The sequence below is a fragment of the Pocillopora damicornis genome, chromosome 2 (assembly GCF_964200805.1).
Source record: "Pocillopora damicornis chromosome 2, jaPocDami1.2, whole genome shotgun sequence".
NCBI lineage: Eukaryota > Metazoa > Cnidaria > Anthozoa > Scleractinia > Pocilloporidae > Pocillopora > Pocillopora damicornis.
Genome location: NC_142671.1, coordinates 10355113 through 10377503, shown reverse-complemented (window position 1 = coordinate 10377503; position 22391 = coordinate 10355113). Strand labels below are relative to the sequence as shown.

Genomic DNA, 22391 nt, shown 5'->3' with positions numbered 1-22391 from the left:
CATTATTCCTTGATATGTTTTCTATCCTCTGGGAGGTAGAGGATTTTTGGGGGATCACGTGGTTTTCAGGGGTAATGGAGGGGGATGAGTCACTGCCAACAGAGGGGTGGGGTACTATAGAAGATTGACCGGCCAAATAACTGCCAGTGAGTGGAGAGTGGGGCTTGGGCTTGTAATAATATTACTATTAATATTATTATTAATTATATATTATATTATTATATTAATATTAATAATATTACCAAGCCTTATAAGGGATTTAGATAAATTTTATGCTGGCACAACAAAAATCCTCCGTCAAAAATAAACATGATCGTGAACAACATATTTTAAGAGATCATATTCCAGATTACTTTCTTTTTCATCAAGTTGGGTGTACACTTTTGTCAGAAGTGGATGCTTTTGTTCAATTGATAACTTTAATAGAAATCTAATTTTACACTGCTGAAACATACTTATGCAAAGGGCGGCGAAACACTGTTTAAAAAATTAGTCGAGAACTTTTGTTTGTTTTGTTACCAGCCATTGCCATATTCTTGGCTGTAATCGTATGCATGACAAATCACAATTAGATAAAGAGTGCAATTTTTTTAAACTTATCTTTAACGCTGTTTCCAATAATTGACGGACACCAGTGTCCAACTGAAGCTCTTGTTACGTACTCTCCTCGTAATACCCTTTAAGCAAATGCATTTTGATTTTCCACAACCTGAGTAAAAGAATACAGCAGAAATGTAAGAAATGTAATGCAAAGTATCTAACAGATAATGTGGATGTACAGCTATGGCAAATATCTATTGGTGCACACTTTGATGTGTCGGCCATTTGGGCTGGGTGTAGTATGGAGCTATTTCAGTGAACTATTTCTGTCGCCAGTCGTACATGAAAAGTGAGGTTTTCGTACGTATAAGGGTCTATAGAATTAAAACTAGCGAATTAACGGCCAACGATATATTCGTGTAGAAGAAAATAAAACTAATCAATTTAGAGGCCGAATCAAATCAATTTGAGGTCATTAGTGGTGACGAAAATGCGAAACTGCCGTAAGGCACTCAGCGCCAGGCATCATTTTATGTTACCTTATCACGATGTACAATTTCAAATAGACAAACTAAACGCAATTAAAAGCAGAAACGTGTAATGATTTCTGACTGACTCAAGACCTGGAGGAAAATTTCAAATTTAAGAGGATTAAAGACACTTGCAAGGAGTGCCTCGTAATTTTTTTAACTCACCGGATCTAATGTATCCTCGACATTCTTAATCTCAAATGCCAGCGAAATATAGAGAAGTCGAAATAAATGACCTGAGATTAATCGCGCTAAACACAGAGAACATATACTTAACTGAAGAAAAGCAAACAGACAGAACCGCGACCACCGCCATCACTGGAGTCCTTCCACATGCAAAACTGGGGCGTTTTTCGGGACACCTATCTATATATCACACCTTAATTAAAATTCATCACAAATATATGCGACAAATGTGTATTGCTCAAAAGAATGTGCTCTATTTTAAGAAAATTCCGCTAAGCTTTTGCGTTGTGCGGATCGCAGGAAGCAAACATTACATTCATAAAAGCGGGTTGATCGTATCTCATATCATTTCGACAAGAATGTTCCTCAACAAGAAGGTCAGGAAAGCGAGACTGCTTGTCTTTTGGTTGCAGAAAACCACGAAGGAAAGTTTGCAGTTTTTTTAAAGTATTTTTAAGCAAGAAAGTATCAACTCTTGTTAGCTCAGGGGAATATCAGCGAGACTAATGCACCTGTCAATTGAAACCCCCACCCCCCCCACCCCGGGGAAGTATGGGGCATTGATGGGGGTAACTACGGGTTTTGGCACTTTTTTGTGTCCGAGGGGGTGGGGGATTTGTTGTTTTTTGTTGCATCAGTTTTGCCCGTGGGGTGGGGGATTAGTAAGGTTTTGACATTCGTGGACGAGCGAGGACTGAGGCGAGTGAGTCGCACCCATGTGCTTTAGGCGGATTCAAGATGGACGACATTAAGGTATTGTGTTGATTTATATTTTTTTCTAATTAAACTGAGAGCTCAAGAGTTATTTATTATAGTTTTGAAATCGATAAAGATGAAGTAAATATTCTAAAGATGCAGAATCATCAGATGATCATGACATCTTATGCATCTGTGGAAAGCCAAATATGACAGAGGAAATGATTGGGTGCGACGGGAAAAATTGCAAAATCAAATGGTTTCACTTTTCCTGTGCGGGACTAACTAAGGAGAACGTGCCAGAGGGAGAGTGGCTGTGTGGGGCATGCAGCACTCAGAGCAGGGTCTGAAGGTTGGTTGGGACATTATTTAACATGGTTTGTCCCAGGGGTGGGGGAATTTTTTCACTTTACTTGGGGTTTAGAAAGAAAACAGGGCCCCTATATATGGGGCATTATCACACTTTTTTTCTACTCCAAGGCTAATGCCCCATACTTCCCCGGGGTGGGGGGGGTGGGGGTTTCAATTGACAGGTGCATAAAGGTTTTTGTTTTGTTCCTTCACAGCCAGCAAGTTTCTGTTCTTCAAAGAGACTATCAGCCACTCAGAGTTTTAATAGCGAATGATCGAATTACGAAAAGGTGGTAGTTTTGAGCGTCGATCTGTTTTTTTCTTTTTGACTCTGAGCCATTATAAGCATTTACTTCAGTTTTTTTGCCGTTCATACTCTCTTCAGAGTCTACGGACTTAACAAATCGCGTGTATCATGAACCAAAGACTACAAAACTGAAAGGCGTGCCGTTCACAATGGTCCCTGTGGACAGTAACATTCCGGGCCTTCTTTGTGTGTTTCCTGAGTCGATTGAGAGGCCTCTGGGGTGTTGACCGTCAGTGAAAGTGTAAATTAAGACAACTAAAACTGCTGCTAGTCATTTGAATTAATCATGGCGAGAAAAGCTTTCATCTCATTAGATGGTTCCGCCATTCTCAGGCCAACTTCTAAACCTCGAGTGCCGAGGTAAACGATCTCTTCGCGGTAAAGATGCGATTGTTTCCGTTGCATATTTATTTGTTTGGTAAAATTTCCGCACAGCCCCATACTTCATTATGCATTCAGTTCTTGAATAGAGAAAACAATGACTAAAACAATACATTGCCATTGGGAAAACAGATTTGTTTTACAATAGTATGGGGCTGTGCGGAAAGTTTACCAATTTATTAATTTATCCGTAAAATATATTCTCTACAGGGAAGCACTTGCGCTGGTTTTTTCGTTCAAAAGTTGTGATCAAATCTATGGTGAACAAAGCGAGTGAAATCAAAAGAAATAGCTCAGTTGTTTCCTCGGAAACAAAGTAGTTTTCATTCCTGTGACTCTCACATTTATTCGAGTTCCGCTCTGGTGATGATCGGGTGATGCAGCGCAAAATAAACCCCAGTATGACCCCCAGATTTATTACTTGATGTTATTGTTTTTTTATTCGTTACATCCATTTTGAAATCAGTGATGATCTTGGCAATCTGATTGGCTCTCAACAGTGGGATTTTTTCGCGAACTGCTTTATTTTTTGCTCTAAATTGCAACACTAAAGGCGAAACGACCAGTCAGAATTTTAAGGCTTAGTAAGAGAAACCAATCAAATTTCAGAAGTGAAAGACAAAGAAGCCATTGGCTGGCGAATTTTGTAAATTTTTTCTCCCAAACTTTCGTTTTTTCTCAAGAAAATTTATGAATTTTAATTCCTTACAGTTTTCGATTAGCGACAATGAGATACTTGTGCTGACTAGCATCCTGTATTTGAGCGAACTACGCACAAATTTTTTTATTTCAAATGGATGTGATGACATGCTAATTTACCTTTGTGTCGGGCAATGTTGGTTTGAAGTCATACCTATGAATTTAAATCGAACTTGCGGTGAGCGGTCGTTCGATTTTGAATATCAGACAAACTAATTAAGACTTTATTCAGTTTAATAACCACTATATTATACCCCCAGAGGGTGGTACCAAGTAATGCTAACAATATCTTTCTCCTCCCCGACACTTGTGATATTTTGAACCTTATTGTGCACTTTGCCTGCATACGTTAAACATGGAGGTTGGGTACTTGGAGGTTTTCAACAAAATATGGCATCATTGTGGTATTGAATGGGAGGATAGAGGCCCAACAAAAACATTTCTGACGGATTTTGTTAATGAAATCTCAAGTTATGGCTTCATATCTGGCGAAGATATTCTACTTTGTCTTATTCTTGGCGTGGCTTTCACCATATTGCGGTATTTGTTGTCGACGCTGATTTTCGAGGTATGAATCGTTACATTTGAAAATACTGGTTTTTTTTTTTTACCACTTTCTCTGGTTCATCTTCCGGTAATTTACTCAATTATCTTGTAGCTTTCAATAGTACTAATGCAAGTCGGGAAGCTTGTCGCGAAAGCATGTATCGATCAGCAGTTTCGATCAAAGGTTTAGCTTCTAAAAGACGCTCAGTTTAGCACATACAGTGCAAAGGTCATTTATGAGTTACTTATCAACCATCAGAGTTTCGATCACATAAATTTATTTCCCCATACTTTCAGGTAGATTAAATTTTACATTAGTAGGGATAAAAACATTGTTTTGACCGCTGTAACCGAGTGTATATGACACAAACGCCCCTGCACTTTGCATATGCGTCCGTGGCAGGGATGTGGTTAGGTCGTGCAAAACATTATAACCAACAAAATTATTGACTTTGCATTTATTTTTACCCCTCTTTTGTCGATTAAAATATTTAAAACGAACCCTATTCTTAACTCTTTAAGATTTTACAAGGACTCGCTCCAAGTGATCTTTGATATTTGCGTAAATAGTGAGCGTAGTCGTTGTGTCGAACCAATACCTTGTAAACATCTTCAAGGTCCACTGCCTTCGGGTATGAGGGAACTCATTGCCTTCGAGGGCTCAAGAGGACAATACTAAAACACGATTCAGGCCTAAGAGAACACTTAACACACACGTAGTTATACGACAACAAACGCTGTTGCGAACAAATCAAAGATGACAGGATTAAGATGAAAATTTGCTTAAGAAAAAAAACCCGATCAGCTGCACACACATCATCACAATTTATGTTTACTTCGAGTTTAAACTTATTCAGTCTACTTTGAAAAGAGCCATACTGCGTGTACAATAGCCTTTTTTATGGCTTATGCAGAGCCACCAAAATTTTGCTCTTTGAACAAGATATCAGCACGTGTCAGAAAATGTATCTTCGGTAAACAAATTGTTACCGTATTCAAACTCCGAAACGCTATACAAAATTAACCCACTGAACTCAACGGGCGCACCAGTCTTATAAAATGTTAAAAGTTAATTAGCAGCACTTGATCAACCAAGATCCTTTGTTTTGAGAGCGATCTATTGTAGCAGAGCACTGTCTTAATCTCTTAATCACCCTGTAGACTTCATCTATTATTCTTGTCTAAAATGATGGTGACCTTGGTGCTGTCATCGACTGTGGTGTGTAATCACTGGAAAGCCATGTTTTTGTTGTGATCTTGTTTGAGAAAAGGCAACAGAATGCAATGCTTATAAAAGAAAATGGAAAGTGAGATTATACTATAATTATGTGCGACTGAAGAATCAGAATATCCATGACTAAAGGACTAAACTTTTTTATGTTATGTCTAAATGCCTGGCAACAAATTTTCTGAACTTTTGTATACTTGTTATTATTATTATTATTATAATTATTATTATGCTGTATAATTGCTTGGTTTTCAACACTAAAGAACATTTCTGACCTAGGAATTCTATGGTATGCTTAAGCTTGAAGAATTTTTCTGCTGCAAAATCAAGATAGTTTCTTGAGTTGCTCTATGTTGTTACACAAACATCTTATACTCCTTAGAAGTTTCAAAGAACCTTTCAGTGGACATTCTATGAGAATTTTTGAGTGACTTTAAGTCCATTCAAGACCGTACCTGGCTGCCAGGTATTTAGACACAGCCTAAGGGACCTATTTTGTTACTGAAGAGTTTGATCCTGAAAATTTTCTCCTCTCAGTTAAGTAATTTCTTTGCTTGAAACTCATCTTATGGTAACTGATCACTATTAAAAAAGTATAGATTAAAACCCTTTTGTAGAGGTGATGGAGTTATTGCATCTTATGGCTTTAAACTTGCTGTAAGTTAACATGGAGAACTTAGTGTGTGACACAGTTGACAATATGTGAGTGTATTTCATGTTAGTATCATTTGTTATGGATTATGACCACTTCTGTGAGGTTTACCATCTACTTGCCACCACCAATGAGAGTCAACATGCCAGAGATGGTAAATTGAGTTGTTAACAATCATTGTTACAGACTCTTTCTGTTGTGTGCACTATTAATTTTGTATCATCCAACTGAAAAATAGTAAAATGCAAGATGTATGCTTTCATTCGAAGTAAGTTTCATTAGATTTGGTTTTGAATTATGTTCATAAGAACACAACTTGTGTTGAGGGTCACATCGCCTTTTGTTTTGCATAACACAGAGAATGGGTGCTGAGCCCCTTCCTGTAAAATTTTGCCACATTTGTGTCCAGCTAAATTTGCAATAAAGGGGGTAAGTTAGTTTAGTGTTATCAACTGAGTTGATAATATAAATTGGCCACTGTAGAGAGTTTCAAAGCTGATGTTTCGAGCATGAGCCCTTTGTCAGAGCGATTGATAAAGGACTAATGCTTGAAACATCAGCTTTTAAGCTCTTTATGGTGGCTAATTTACGATATCAACTTAGTTGATAATACTTAATTTCCCAGTTAATTTTGCAATGTATTACTACATCTTAGCATGTTAGTTTCATACCATTTCATACCAGGCATTGGCATAAGTCATTTGGTGAAATTCACTCTGGTTTCTTTGCTTGTAAACTTATCATAATCTTTGTGATATTATGTTTTATTTTTTTTCATGTAACACTGAAACTCGTTATTCTTTTTGCCTTTAATGGTTAGTGTTCCATAATTGAGACATTACATATAGTGTCCGAGTCATTTGGCCACAGGTGGCAAGTTGACTCATGTAGTGGTTTTTCATGATGGCAAGTTGACTGGATACCCTTGTATAAAATGCAGACAAAACTATTAGCAACTCATCTAGTGGCAACAAGCATGAAAATTCTTTCTTTCTAGAAGTGTCACAAACTAGGTGGTTGCTATTTTCGCAGGGTGTTCTCTAGCTAGTAGAAATTGAAGAATTCTCTGGTGGCCACAAATAATTCCCTAGTAAAATTTCAATGGCCAGAACCATTTTTATTCAGTAAGGAAGAGCATTCTTTTGTTTCTTGAAAGTAACACCATTCCTTTGCTTCTACCGTAAAATTTCTTGAGAGAAACCCTATTTAGGCCCTGAATGAGAAGAGTTTCAAACCATACCTTTGTACTAGACGTGTATACCAACTTAAATAAAATGTAATTTTAATTTAAACTTGGTAGTAAAGAGCTGTCTTTTACTTTTACTTGCAGCCTTTTTTCAAATGGTGTCAGCTCTCTGAAAAAGATCAAAAGAAGTCTCCAGAAAATGCTTTCAAGTTTTTATATTACTGCTCCGCATATGGCTACTGTTCCTACATTCTGTTTAATGGCAAATACAACTTTTTCCAAGACACAAGAAACTGCTGGAAGGGTTAGTTTCATTTCTATGCAGTGGAGTTTTACTCTAGTTTCTGTGTATTTATGAGATGGGGGGAAGAGAACCTTTTTATTAAGGTAATGCATCAATCAATATAATACTGAAAATCTCCCCTCAAGCAACTGCTCAGGCATCTTAACTTTTGAAGATTAGTTGGTTCAAATCCCCACCTTTGGAACCAAAATTGTGTTCAAATTCCCCACTCTCTTGCCGGATTTGATTGTCAATTTTTTGTAAGAGGTAAGATTAGCAACTGATGACTTCATTGTAGACCTTTTCTCCTAAGCCATCTGCTTGCAAAAGTTACTTTTCCACTTTGAAATTCATCCATATTAAAGGATAAAACTTGTTTGTTCTACTGGAAAGACTTGACAGTTCTGATTCAATTCCCCACCCCACCTAGGCCCATTAAAGGTTAACTCCAACAAACCCTTCTTTACACAGAACTTTTAAAGTTCAGAAACAGTGTTGATTAGATAATCCAGAGAATACACATGGCTTTCAACTGATGGTCAACTATTCTTATAGTGATCTTTTATGAGCAAAAGTTTTGGAACAGCATTTCTAGCTTTTCCAAAGACATCGCTCTTGCAAAAACGACTGTAACAGGGGAGAAGCTGGTCTAAAACACCGTAATTACAATTTAGGTCATTGCGAACAAATTCACTCGTATGAAAATCGTCTTACGTGTTGGCCATGTAAGGAGGGTAAAGGAGAGGTTAAAAATAACACTCAGATATACACTACCCAAGAGGGTATAGAACAGATTAAAAATAACCCTCAGGTATATACTTGCCAAGAGGGTATAGAACAGATTAAAAGTAACCCCTAGGTATACACTACCCAAGAGGGTATAAAAGAGATTAAAGATAAGCCTCAGGTATATACTACCCAAGAGGGTATAGAAGAGATTAAAAATAACCCTCAGGTATACACTACCCAAGAGGGTATAAAAGAGATTGAAAACAACCCTCAGGCATACACTACCCAAGAGGGTATAGAAGAGATTAAAAATAAGCCTCAGGTATACACTACACTTGAAAATAACCTTAGGGTATACACTACCCAAAAGGGTATAAAAAAGATTAAAAATAACCCACAGGTAAACAGCAGATTGAAACAACCCTCAGGTATTCACTACCAAGGGGGGTATAAAAGAGATTAAAAATAACCCTCAGTGTTAATTTAATTCTCTACACTGATGACAGAAATATAGTGCCTCCATAGAATGCATGCTGCGAAATTTTTTGGAGGGCCAAAGCTCCTCATGACATGTAGATACTCTGAGGATGTTAGCTCATAACTCATGATAATGAGTTTTATCTTCATCTGAAAGTTTCATCTTATCAACATATAATAACAAAAATCAAATACCTTTCAAGAGCATTTAAAAGGTGATCACCTGCACTAGAATCTGCTGACTGCAAAGCAGCTTCCTTGTTGGGCAGATCTGATGATTACATCAGCTGCTAGTCCCCCTCTTGCTAATAAATATACTCTCTTGCTTATTGACACCTGTCATTTTCAAAACATACTGTACTTTGTTATAAGCATTGGCAGTGAATGTTAGGTCTCAAGCTCTTCCTAACTTGAGTAAGTTATCAACAACTCCATTGAACAGTCCAATATGTAGAATCCTTACATTGTATTAACTCTTTAACTCCCATTAGTGACCAAGATATAATTTTTCGTTACAATATCAATACAATATCAATACAATATCAATCAGACAAATGGTGAGAATAAGGAAAAATATAAATTTGGGGATAATTAGTTGATTTAATTCGAAATTTTTTGAACTGACGCTATAAGAATTGTGTAGTTGACAGAAAGGAGAATTACAAATTTGACCTGGGAGTTAAATTAATATTATTGTTGATAACATTTTCTTTCAGTTGCTGACAACATAGAAAACAAATATGTGTTAGCAACTAAATGTCCCATAATGATTGTAAAGTGTTACAAATGTAGTTTTTATGGCCTTTACCATGCAAAAAAACTGATATTCATACTCATCCTGCAAATCTGTGTGAAATGTTATTCATAGGCTGTATCAGATGAAAGCAGAGAAATTGTTCAGCAAGCCCAGTGAATGGACCAGAACCACTACTATTTATTCACAAAGAAAAATTTGGTGTTTTTGTTCAAGATTGTAGCTTTACATCAGCCAGAAGTGTTTAATATTCTTTCAATGTTTGTCTGCAGGATGGTATAAAGGGATGCCAGTTTCTCAGGACATTTACATCCTTTATATGGTACAAACTGGGTTTTATTTCCATTCCATGTATGCCACAGTGTTCATGGATCAGTGGAGAAGGGATTCCAATCTTATGCTTGTACATCATGTTATAACAAATTGCTTACTTTTTTTCTCATTTGCTGTAAGGTAAGATTTTGAGAATTTTGATTCTGGTAGGGCTTATTATAATGATGATTTTACTAATGATGAGTTTTAGTTTATGAACCTTTTTTGGTACATACTGGATGTACATACATGCAAACATGTATGTACATGTAATTTCCTTGACTTTTTTGCCGCCATTTTGACATGATATTCAAAGGAAAAATACTGAATAATTATGTTATGTCCTTCAGGTACCACAGAATTGGTGTTATAGTTTTGTTTCTTCATGACATTGCTGATATTTTTCTGGAGTTCAGCAAACTCTGCGTTGCTTTCAAGTCACGTGGAGGAAAATATCATCTAGTGCCTGATGTACTCAGTAATGTAGGAGTTTCGTGTTTTGCTTTGGTATGGTAAGTACCATTACTTGGTGAGGTTGTTTTAATTTGTTTGTTTATAGTTTTTTTTTTCTCTTGTATGGTAAATTTAGCATACTAAATATTTTCATTTGCCTCAGTCAGAATGCAGTCACTTCTGATTAGGTTGATCTCTTTGCATGACTCTTAGTGAGCAGTTATGATGTTTTGATTCACAGTGAAAGTGACCACAGTGTGAGGCAGATTAATCAAAAGTAATAAATAGAGAAAAGCTTATGGGTGCACATAGATATGGATGATGTTATCTCATCAGTGAGCTCCGCAAAACAGTAAGATATTGAGTTGATTATGAGAAGAGAAATTCCATATCTACAAGCAACCATGTATTACCTGTATTTTGTTTATTATATAAATACTATAGGCCTCTAATGATGAGAAAAGTCATCAAGGAACCTTTTTTGAGAATGATGAACACTTAGTCATTTGTTAATCAACCTGACAAGGAAAGTGACATGTCAGTAGCTGATTGGCAATATCAAAAACACATAGGGGGTAAAAATTACCATTATTTTACACAAGTGCAGTTATGACTTTCTCAAGGCTTGGAATCGGCGTAAATTATAGCAGTTTATATCAATAAGATATTACAGTTCTTACAGGAGCTGCCAAAAACCACCTATAATACAAATTGAAGTGGCCAAAATAGCATTTTTATTATCTTCTAGGTTATATTGTCGCCTGTATCTCTACCCATTAAAAGTACTTCATTCTTGTGGCTGTGATGCTCGACCAATTGTTCCTACTGCTCCTTTTTACTTCTTTTTTAATGCAATGCTGTGGGTGCTATTTTTAATGAACATTTGGTGGTTTACGTTCATTGTGTGGCTCTTAGTTCGTATAATTATTGGAAAGAGCACTGGTGTAGAAGATACGCGTGAGATCCCTGAGCACCCTGAGAAAGACAAACAGCTTGGTAATGGAGGGAATGTAGCAAATGGAGAAATACATGAACCAGCTGGTGATAAAGGTGAGGCTTGCTAGAACTTTTCATCCCTGTGAAGTGCATCAAAAATTTTGTTATAGAATAATTGAGATAATATGTGCGCTCTCATTGGTTGATTGGTGTGTTTTGATGAGAGTATATAAACACTGTTGTGATGTCACAGTCCTTGGCGATTTTTAGCTTTTTGATTTTCACCTGTATGTAGCTGAAGAAGGCCACAGGCCAAAACATCAAATTTAATGTTGGAACAATTAAGAGTTTGTCTTCTCTCTTTCTTATCTACACAAACTATATTATACACATATATGTACTTCTTTTTCAGTAGAAATCTGAAAACACAGTTTTGAATAATAAAGTGTATCATGGTAAGCTCTGGTAATTTATGTTAGTATTCTTGTGTTTGTTCTGAAGCTGATCTCATGCATAATGGTAATGGTATCAAGAGAAGGGGAGAAAATGGTGAGCATGTTCTGCATGGCAATGAGCAATTCCGACACAGGCAACCACACGCCAAACCAGCCAGTCCTTAGAATGGTTCTCTGATGTGAAACAGCCTGCTAACATGTAAGTGTACCAAATTTACATAGTCTAGTCCAATTATGAGTGTAACCCTCTTTAGTTCAAATGTTACAGTGACACCTGTTCTGAGGAGACATTCACTGCAATGTCCATATAACATGCAGGTGCTACACTGCTGAGTACTACAAGATCATTTTACAGAAAATAAATGGTGCAAGTTTGGTTCACACTACAATGGATCCATTATTTTGCATATCAAATATGTAACCAGTTATTAGCTGCCACCACAATCAAATTTCAAAAGTTAGCATTCCTGCCCATTTTACATGAACAATTACTTCATTTTTTACTCTATTCTGGTGACAACTGAAGATTTAAAAAGTTTATTACTGACTCTGTGAAGTAACCCTTGACCTGATGTAACCGTTAAATTGTTGTGTTATTCTGATGGGTTCTTGGCATAGTAAAACTGATGTTTTATCCTTTTCTTTCATCAGTTTTCAGACTTCAGCCTCCCACAACAGGACCACAATTTGGATAAAATTGTGCTCTATACCACTGAGAAGTTTTTAAGATGTGAATAATTTTAATGTTCTGTAACTGTGTTCACAGTTTGATTCAATACATTCATACAGTTTTTACATGTACTTGTGCTGAGCAGCTAAGATTTCTTTACACAAGAGTAATACTTTTAACAATGAATGTGTTTGGTTAAATTTGAGTGCTTTTGTATGTAAAATGTTATGCATTGTTAAGTTCAGCTTCCTTTTCTAATCACTACTGGTTTTGACAGTACATCGAGCCTCTTCTAATAATATTACAACAGAAAATACAGTTGTGCAAAGTTTGCACTCAGTATACGATATCCAGATTGTGAGTATGTGGCTGCTAATTAAACCCAAGAACTTAACATATTAATTGTGTAATGAATTCATTTTTTTGGTTAACAAAATTGTAGTGAGTGCAGTCCAATCAAATGAAACATTTTGTTAACCTGTTGGAAAAGTGTATAATTATGTAGTCTAGTTAATAAGTTAAATATGAATTAAAAATCTTTGTGACGTATCCATAAGATTTAGTTTAATAGAAATGTTATATGTCATTTCAATTCAGAACTAACCACATGAATATTCCTAGATGAATAATTTTGCAAGGAAAATATGTATCAACCCATGGGTGTAATGTAAGGAATATCTGTTACCTTAACAAGCTAGTTGCAGAATTTCTGCTGTGTGTTAGTTTCCAATTGCGTCTTTATTAGTCAGTACATATTTTCAACTATGTAAATGTTTTAGTAAAACTCCATCATTAGCCATTATTACATTACTGCACTTTTTAGTGTTCACATTTTGGATATTAATTTCCATGTACTACATTTATGCATCACGTGATCCCTATAAGCACAACAAGTTTATTTCATTTACTGATGCAAGATAATTATTAGCATTTTGTCAAATCACATACGAATCCATTATTTTAATATTCATTAATAGTGATTTAGAGAGGAATTTTTTTCTGTCATTTATCTTAGAACTTGAATGCATTGAAATGTTATTGCAGTCACAGAAAGGAAGGCAAGGGGACAATGTTGAAAAAATCACTCCTCTGGAGCTCCATTAGATTCATTTATCAGTGAAGTAAAAGTTTATAGCCTGTTTGTCATAAAATTTCAAACCATCTGGTCTTTATATCTGAGAATTGTTTGACAGCTATTACAAAACCAAATTACTTTTCACTATACTCAGCACAAAAAACCTTTCACTCAGAATCAAGATAACTTAAACACGGTTTCCATTTTTAACGCATTTAAGACAAATGAAAACAAGTGACTTACACATATGACACATGTGCATTATACGATATTGTGAAAATTGATGGTTTTCATCAGAGAAATCACATTCCATACTACAAGTTCTCATTATTATTACAATTATCCAATGACCAAAATTACGAGGAGGAAAAACGAGTATGTTTCTTAAAAATGCAATTGTCACCGTTTATAGACAAATTGAAACTTACATTGTCAGGATATTTCATTCAGATAACCGCCGAGATACAGATTTACTACGTTAAAAGGATTATAGTCGACGTTATGAAATTTGCACTAAGAAAAAAACTCCCTGAAATTTATTTTCTCATTTTTATAAGTATGAAAGATGTACATACATACATGTACATATAAAAACAAGTCTTACCCTTCCTTGAGCGAAAATTAGAACTAGAAAAAAATTTTATCTCGCAAAAATCGTTAAAACTATGATTTGTTGGCTCTGGGATTTTCAACATTGTGGTGAGCATCAGTTTGGAATCTGTAGACTCAAATTCCAGATCCCTCATTTCGTAAAGTTTAATGCTTCCTAATTAAATTAATCTGATATTAAATTGAAATGTATTTCTGTAACAGTTGGTAAATTGTAAAGTAGCATTCTTTAGGTAGATGAAGCCAGGTTTAAGGATATTAAATGGTATTCATTCGAGTGATATTTCAGGTAATTGAAATGGAGATTAATAATTCAATGTTTGAATGGGTGACCTTATTACGATAATGAAGTGTGTGGCTTAAGCTAAAATTATTAGAAATGAATGTCGTAGGGAAATAAGTGCATTAAAGCAGTGGTAGTTTTGTAGTATGCTGATGTTGTTGCTTTGTTTATGAATTTACATATCACAACCTTCGCTTCTTGAAGTTGGAATACCTCTTCCACCTTCTTCCCCCTCCCTCTCCCCCCCCCCCCCCCCCCTTCCTTCTTCACAGTGGCCTCTAAATAGTGAAACCCGTCATGGTTAGCATTTTTTTGGGGGTTTGAGCGTGTGAAAGGCTAGGAGCAGGCAAGGGGGAGCGGGGTGGGTGCTCGAGTCTGTGGGTGTATTAAACTTGTTTCATGTGGTGGAAGGAAATCATTCAAGGGAGAGAATTTCTGAAGCTCAGCCTTGTGCGATACCTTATTCGGAAACACCTTTCTTCCGAACCATGTATTTTATGAGGAATGGGTTAACAGGTTCCTAAGTAGAATTCAAGCAGACTACGTTTGGCGCTAGGGCGCGCGCAGCCCCTCGAGATGCGAGACAGCAAGAGAAAAAGGTGTGTGGAAGGTCCCTACGGGGTGTGGTATGCATGCACAGTCGTCCGGCGCGAAACACGAGGGTCCGCCGCTTGTGTCGCAGGGCCAAAGAGAGCCCTCTCGCAGGCTGGTACTCAGCTGTTACAGTAACACTTACATAAAGAACCTCAAACTGCAAGTGAAATGGAGACCGTGTCTACCGGAAAATTAATACCGAATAATAGAACATGTTAGAAGCCATCAACGACTTCAACTAAAAAATCTCTCTCTCTATTTAACGCATTTTTTAAAATATATTACTGCACAATTTGATCAAATACACGAAGAAAGCACAGCGGTTACTAATTCTAGGGCAAACCCAGTAAACCTCGTTTATTACTATATTTATTTCTTGCACAAAGTGACTCAACTTACTTTCAAAACCAGCGTGCCCAAAAGAACATTTTCACTAACATAGTAAGTATTTTCCTTTACTTGGTACCCACCATTTTGCGCAAAATTTAACTAACGGTATCCAATGAATTAATAGGCAAAACTCGAAACAATTCAGCGACTTTCTACACGATCTTTTTTGGCTCTATTTTTTTCCCTTCTTATATTTGTTTTTTAATCTAATTAAGGTTCAAATCAGAATTACAGCTAAAACGTTCCATTCTCGTTCCCAGAGCAGCTTGATTCTCGTAGTCAGCGTCAGCCTTAGTGGATAAAATAAAATCTCCACCTTTTTGCTCGTGCGTTCCTACAGAGCGGATACATTGTTGGGCTATAGATTGAATAAAATGTTGACGGCGCAAATTTAAAATTTGATGTAAAGTAATAATAATAATAATAATAATAATAATAATGGTTTATTAACAGATAAAACAGGTGGCTCTTCCCTGTTAAAATACATCAATTACAACTAAAATTTAAAAAATTTAAAAAATTTTAAAAAAATTTTAAAAAATAAAATTAAGTTATTTCATAAATTACGCAATATGAAAGTAGAAGTAGGATTAACAGAATAGAAACTACACAAAAATTAAACAATTGTACGCCAGGTTCTACAGCTTGTGTGATCGACATACAGTGGGATGGACTTACAGTTCGGAAAACACACAAGTATACCATGTTTATCACTGGTAGTAGAAAACTTAACATAGTAATTTAATTAAGCTTAGAGCCAAAGCTATATTGATGAACTTAGACTGGTAGCTTGTTACTGCGGCACCGGTCGTATCAGGCGTGACCTTTTCGGTTGGGTTCTCGCCGGTCGTATTAAGCTTGACCTTTTCGTTTGGGTTCTTGCCATCGAACCACATCACCATACAATTGTTGCTCTTTTCGTACGTAAATGACTGTCCCCACATTTTGTTACATAATCCTTCTCCGTCTTTATATAGCTGAAAATGAAAATGAAAATGAAAATACAACTTATCGACAGCAGGAAATTACGTTTCGATTATGAAAGCGGAAGTCGTCTTCATGAAAACCCTGACGATGACTTCTTCTCATGTTTTCTAAACTCAGGCTTGAGAAACTGTCACAACACAGCGGTAAAACGTAGGGGATTCGCGAAGAGACCAATTTTGGTCGCCCGCGCGCCAATTTCTCGCGTAAAATCTCTAAGGAAAATATATACTAAACAACCGCTGTATTGCAAAATAAACGAAAGAAAATTGAAGCTTTCATAAGAATTTGTAAAAGGAAATCGCCGTGACTGATTCCCGTAATTTGCGAGAGAATCTGACACTAAATTTCTCTTCTTTTCTCGTGCGGCTTCCACAAACCTGCAAGTCGGGAAGGCGATCCCATGGTCTCATAGGACCATTTGTCCCTGTTCAAAGAACTGTTTGTCAAGGATTCCCACCGCAAGCTAAGACTAGCATACACCAGCCAGCCCTTCACTTAATCGCTGTTAACAGTTGACATTACCTCGCTAAATCTGAGACATTTGGAATCAGTTCGGCAGGAGTACTGGCTTAAAGTAAAGTTGAAATCCGCCAGCCAATCTTCAGCGCAAGTCATATCGTTTTTGCAGGCATCGTACCATTTATCACAATAGTCAGCACATATTGGAACCCCTTTTACGCCTCCACCAGAGGTATGCCATTTGATGAGGCTGGGTTCACACGAATAGAAACACTCTTCGTGTTTTATGTACCGCTCACACTCCTTTACAAGAAAAAAAAACATTGAGTTTAAGCAAAAGAATATAATTATTTTCACTTGGTTTCAGGGGTACGAGTGTTTTTTAAAAGGATCCTAGTCAAAAACAAGACATTGCGCGCTCGGTCTGCCATTTTCTATGCTATCTATATTCGTGAAATTGCCATTGTGGTCTATCATCCAAGTGCGTCCGCCCCGAAGGTAAACAAAAACAGAGGCGTTTTTGAATAGGATCCTTTAAGATCAGATATTCTCTACTAGTATACAGTGAGAGGAGTGTTACCCTCCATAGGGGACATTTGTTTTCAAAACGTGATTCAACGATTGCTTTGTTTAGCGCTGTTTATTTCACATAAAATCCAGTCAAATAAGCTTTACTGTGCTTTCCCTAAGTTCTGATGGGAAGATTAAAAAGTCGTGCCGCAAGTAATTGAGACAGTTTCCTCTGTTAAACCAAAATATTGAGACCACAGATGCGATTTCCTTTGTCTTAACATCTACATCTCGGCTGCTTCCGCAGCTTCTGTCATACTTTGAAAGCACCACAAAAAAAAAAAAAGTTTCAGCTTGGCTGAGAGGGGAAACTAGCTACAGAGCGTACCACGCTTCGCAGAAGGCACCAAGGACTACAGGCATATCCCATTCTGTTTTCTTTACCCTCTGTTCTCCGTTACAATTCCTCAAACAGCGGATTCAATTCCCTCACTACTCTCCTCTTTGACTACTCTCTCAGTAACTCTCACTGACTAATCAACTCGTCTTGTGTCTCTGACTTTGACCAACTGTCTATGAACTCTAAACAACGCGCCTTTGTCTTCGCTATGAGTGGACATTCGGGGCTAATTAAACATTTGTTGTCAGAACACTAACTCAAATATATTCAAGAATGAACAACAACATTCTCACTACTTCCGATCAAACAATCAATCATTGACTGCAAAAGCCAAATCAAGAAGTTCAGTGTGGGTCCAATGCAAGTACAGTAGACAAGCGAAGCACGTCCACCACTGGAAGTTTTACAAGACTGTCAAAATCAGAAATCTCACCGTGACAGCTAAAACCCAAATAATTGCAGACTTTGAATTGAAATCTTAACTAACTGCTTAATATATACAAATGGCTACTAAATCATAACTAGCGAACCAAACACTTCACGACATACTGTCAGGAACGTTGATGGGCAACTGGATAGTCGAGAAATTCCCTCAGCCAAAGTAGTATCGATGAGGTGTAGGCCATGCTAGGCTCTCAGTCAGTGGATTAACTCAAGGGGTTAATTTTTGTAAAGAAACTGTGGTGCTGCATCGGTGGGGGTTTTAAAAGATAATTTGGTTTTATAACTTAACTGAGTTAACAATGTAAATGAGCCACCGCAGAGGGTTTTTAAAGCTAACGTTTCGCGAAACGTCAGCCCTTTGTTAGAGACGGGTGAAAAACTAGAGCGGGTGCGCGAAAACTGGTGAGCAAGCGGACGTGGTAGTGGGAGTTGTAACCCAAAGCAGAGATAAAACGTAGAAAGAGTATCGCTTGCGCGTGATCTCTATGGACCCAGAGTAGTGTCAAAATTATCGCCGTTTGATTTCGAGTATGGCAGTTGAGGTCGGACAACTCAGGCAAATAAGACTCTCGACTACAGCGATTGGAATCGTAAAAAGAATCGCTCAGAGACCACACTTATAGTTTCTATCGGTTTACCAACGTCGTATTCAACCCACTCGAGAATGTTGGGAGAATACAAAAGAAGTTTGTGACCCACGAGCCGGAGGCGGATGATTTAAAAACTTTGCAAGTGTTCTCCCAACATTCCACGTGAGCTAATACGATGCTGGTAGACCGATAGAAAGAGCCGTCTATTGCTTTCATAAAATGAAACTTAAATTGCCTTACATGAGACAAGAGCCTCCATCGCAACGTTTGAAGAAAAAAAGTTTCCTTTGCTGTCGGGGGACGTAGCGTGACATAGTCTGGACGCACTGGACTGTCAATATTTGTTTGGCCCTACCAAAAATCTCAACAAAATTTGTCACGCGTGGGCGCACTGAGACACGGCAAAGTACTTGTTAACTTTAAGCCTCCATCGCAACGTTCGAAGAATTTACGGATCTACCGTTGGAAACCGTAATAGTTGTATTCTGAGTAAGGATCGTTATGCAGCATACCGAAGTACGAATCCTCCATCTTCACCTTTTGATTGCCGCGCATTTGGGAAATAATTTCGGCGGGTACTCCGACTAAAAATAGATATCAAGTTTTCTTGATTGACATTTTCCTTCAAATCATGGCGTGTAAATTGACAGAAGTCAGATTTCACGCCTGACAGCAATTTGTCCTGCTCCGAGGCAGGACGACGGCGTCTCTGAAGTTTGGTAAGCCTTGACAAATTTGGTAGAACTAAAAATCACCGGGCGCACTTGTCTCAGGGAACTGATGACAGATTTTTTCGCAAAATAAACAAATCAAGGGCCCATCTGATTAGATTTGCTGAACTGAGGTTTTTTTTACGAATAATTTTTCATGTAAGTAAATATTTATTCTTTTTCTGGTAGCATGAGGAGCGCAGTAAGTCACATTTATATCTATTTTGCACGATGTAACCAACGAAGTTGAATCATATTATGTTGAATCATGTTATGTTGAATCATGTTATATTTAATCATGTTATGTTACGCAAGGAAAATAAATAAAGGGAGTAATTTTCCGAAGAAACTGCGTTGCTGCGTCGGTGGGGAGAGTATAACAGAGTAATTAAGTATTATCAACTGAGTTGATAACGTAAATTGGCTACCTTAAAGAGTTTAAAAACTTACCTTTCAAGTGTTTAAGGGCTACCGCTCGAAACGTCAGCCTTCAAACTCTTTACGGTAGCCAATCTGCGTTATCAACTCAGTTGATAACACTAAATTACCATGAAAGAAAAACTCGCGGTAATCCAAAATTCAAAAGAAAGCAGCCAGATGAATCTGACGTTCAAGTCAATGTGCATGATGAATTGCTCTTTTTCACGTGATTTCAATGATGCAATCAAGGCACAAACGATCAAAGACTTTTCGATTCATCAGCAGAAAACGTTCTATCGTCGGACTTTATTCTCACTTCAACGAAAGACAGTTCTTCGTGAAAGTTGAAAAAACAAAAATTTGCTCACACGCTGGCTCATGTCGCGACGGTGATCCGGAGAGTGACTTACAAGAATGTTATTGTTGAAGAGTTTATTGCTGCAACAACGTGGCCTCCTATCCACAATAAAGCAGATATCAATGTAATAAGTTATGTAAAAAGAAATTACTTACTATAAAAAATTAATCTTATCTTAAGGGAGCCGGTTTATTTACACCCGATTAGATGAAAAGCTCTTAGTAATTGATATGCTAATTGTAATAGCTTGGTAAACGTGACCACTGAATGGGCGCGAAGGTCTCTCACAACCCATACGGTTCTATAACGGCTGTACATCAATAATGAGTGAATAGTGCTTTCGGAACGTAAATATGACATAACTTGCAATCCTCACAAAACTTACACAAAAATAATGATTAGTTGTTATCAAACAAATTGATATCGATGTTCTTACCTTAGAGAGATTACCACAGTGGTGCCATGAAAAATTATACAAAACTTCCACATTACTTTTCTCAAGTTGAGCAGTGAAGCCTGCAGTACAGCACGTTCTTTCCTTCCAAGGTTGACATTCAACATAGTCCGGCCCTTCAGGAGACGGTTTCTCTTTATGATAAGGGCCATCGATGCATTTAGCTACCTCTTCCTCATGACCAAGGCAAAATTCTCCGACGAATGCGGCAAGGAATAAGCACACAAACACACCTGAACGCGCCATTCTGCAAAATGAATATCAAGAGCACCGTAAGAATATTCCAATAATACCCATCACAAAGGGGACCCCAAGTTTCAAATCGAGGCTTGTGACGGAAAGGGGCAGAGCTCAGACCCATCCGTGCATGCCTCCCCTTGCTTGTCTCAAAACGCGAAAAAAAACAAACAAACAAAAAATATGCCTTTTCGGCGAGCAAAGTCTGGTGGTTTACACGGTCATTTTTTTCAGCCCAGTTACAGATATCAGTCGCTGCGGTAAAGACACCACACCAGTTCGCCACAAAAGTGTACGTGTGACGTATGAAAGCGGAAAAATGCTTCTGTGATGATTTACATCTTAAAGCTAACAACACCAGACATTCGTCTAGCGCTGCCATTTTACAACGCCCGTTGAAGTAAATTCCTTTGCATAGTGTGTCTTGTAGCGGTGTTGACGGTTGAGTGGTTACATTATGGTGTAATTATGTTGTGGTGGGCGCGTGGGCGGTCGTAATACATTTGAATTTGATCAGAGGCACGTGAGCAGGAATCAACCAATCACAATGCTCGTTTTGTTGAGTGAAAGTCTAGATAAGTAACAACACGGTGTGTTACATAACCTGCTTCTAAGTATCTACAATTTGACCAAGAGAAAGTCCATAAGAGAGATCTCTCGTGCATTTTCCCGAGGATATCATACGCAAATGCCCTTCAGCTTGCCGGAATATAAAACTTACGAGATCATCGAGAAAAGCTGATTTTGCAACTCTGTCAGTCGACAGCCAACAACCCGTCTAGCAAGATCCAAGACCTAATTCCAGCCTCCAACAAACTTTAGAAAGAAACGGAAATATCAGCTGTCATCCACCATAACGAAGAGACTGTCTGACTCATTTATTTATAGATGCAGAAACGAACTTATGTATAATTAAATAATTGAATGGATTTTTACACTTTTTTATACCTAGGATAAATTGATAGATAAGTTTTTGCGTTTTATACGATTTTTTCCACAATTTGTTGTAAATCCACGCAATTCGGTTGTTAGATTGCATGATGATTTTAATAAACACGGTCTACGCTCAATTATGGACCCTCGGCAAGTCAACTTGTGTTGTTTACATGCAGGAAATTGACCCATGGAGATCAGGAGTTGCGAAACCTTTCTAGTGCAACTTGTTTACTTAAGGCACAGGTGTCACTAGACTCCATTTCATGCTGTTGCGCCAAAGCACAGACAGTTCTCTTTATGTATATGAGTCCTACAAGGCGAGAGAAGTGCGAGAGATTGTAAAGTTGTTTGTTCATAAGCCAGTATTGGATCTCTGGTACATAATTCCTATGAGACTAGTTTTCTGAACCAAGTATTACATTTAGTGGTAAGTTTCAACGAGCTTGCAATAATAACTATGGACGTTACCTTAGTCCAGTTGATGTTTCATGCGCAATCTACAGAGGAAATTGTCAGCTTGTTTGCCATCTCAATCAATTGTATCCCCTCCCCCACCCCCAGCTG

General features: G+C 37.4%; 2 protein-coding genes across 9 annotated transcripts; one reads left to right on the top strand and one right to left on the bottom strand.

Annotated features, from left to right (window-relative positions):
- The first annotated feature begins 3172 nt into the window (after window positions 1-3172).
- On the top strand, window positions 3173-14485 carry LOC113670839 (ceramide synthase 1). Of its 3 annotated transcripts, XR_016184102.1 has the most exons (8): window positions 3173-4258; window positions 7447-7606; window positions 9818-9998; window positions 10208-10369; window positions 11059-11360; window positions 11748-11900; window positions 12353-12427; window positions 12497-12571. XR_016184102.1 is itself a non-coding variant. In XM_027187025.2 (7 exons), the coding sequence occupies exons 1-6, from the start codon at window positions 4046-4048 to the stop codon at window positions 11864-11866; spliced, it is 1137 nt and encodes a 378-aa protein (XP_027042826.2). In that variant the 5' UTR covers window positions 3173-4045; the 3' UTR covers window positions 11867-11900; window positions 12353-14485. The 3 variants fall into 3 exon arrangements, 2 of the variants coding, with proteins under 2 accessions (XP_027042826.2, XP_089053999.1); XM_027187025.2 differs by having other exon boundaries at window positions 12353-14485; XM_089197873.1 differs by lacking the exon at window positions 3173-4258 and adding an exon at window positions 6825-6931 and having other exon boundaries at window positions 12353-14485.
- A 770-nt stretch (window positions 14486-15255) lies between these two features.
- Window positions 15256-22390, bottom strand: LOC113670846 (riboflavin-binding protein). 6 transcript variants are annotated; one of them, XM_089195430.1, is made up of 5 exons: window positions 22296-22389; window positions 20637-20901; window positions 16832-17071; window positions 16186-16299; window positions 15256-16146 (listed from the first exon to the last, which is right to left on the bottom strand). In XM_089195430.1, the coding sequence occupies exons 2-5, from the start codon at window positions 20898-20900 to the stop codon at window positions 16051-16053; spliced, it is 714 nt and encodes a 237-aa protein (XP_089051556.1). In that variant the 5' UTR covers window position 20901; window positions 22296-22389; the 3' UTR covers window positions 15256-16050. The 6 variants fall into 6 exon arrangements, with proteins under 6 accessions (XP_089051556.1, XP_089051555.1, XP_089051557.1 ...); XM_089195429.1 differs by lacking the exon at window positions 22296-22389 and adding an exon at window positions 21613-21725; XM_089195431.1 differs by lacking the exon at window positions 22296-22389 and adding an exon at window positions 21079-21265.
- Between the last annotated feature and the right edge of the window lies 1 nt (window position 22391).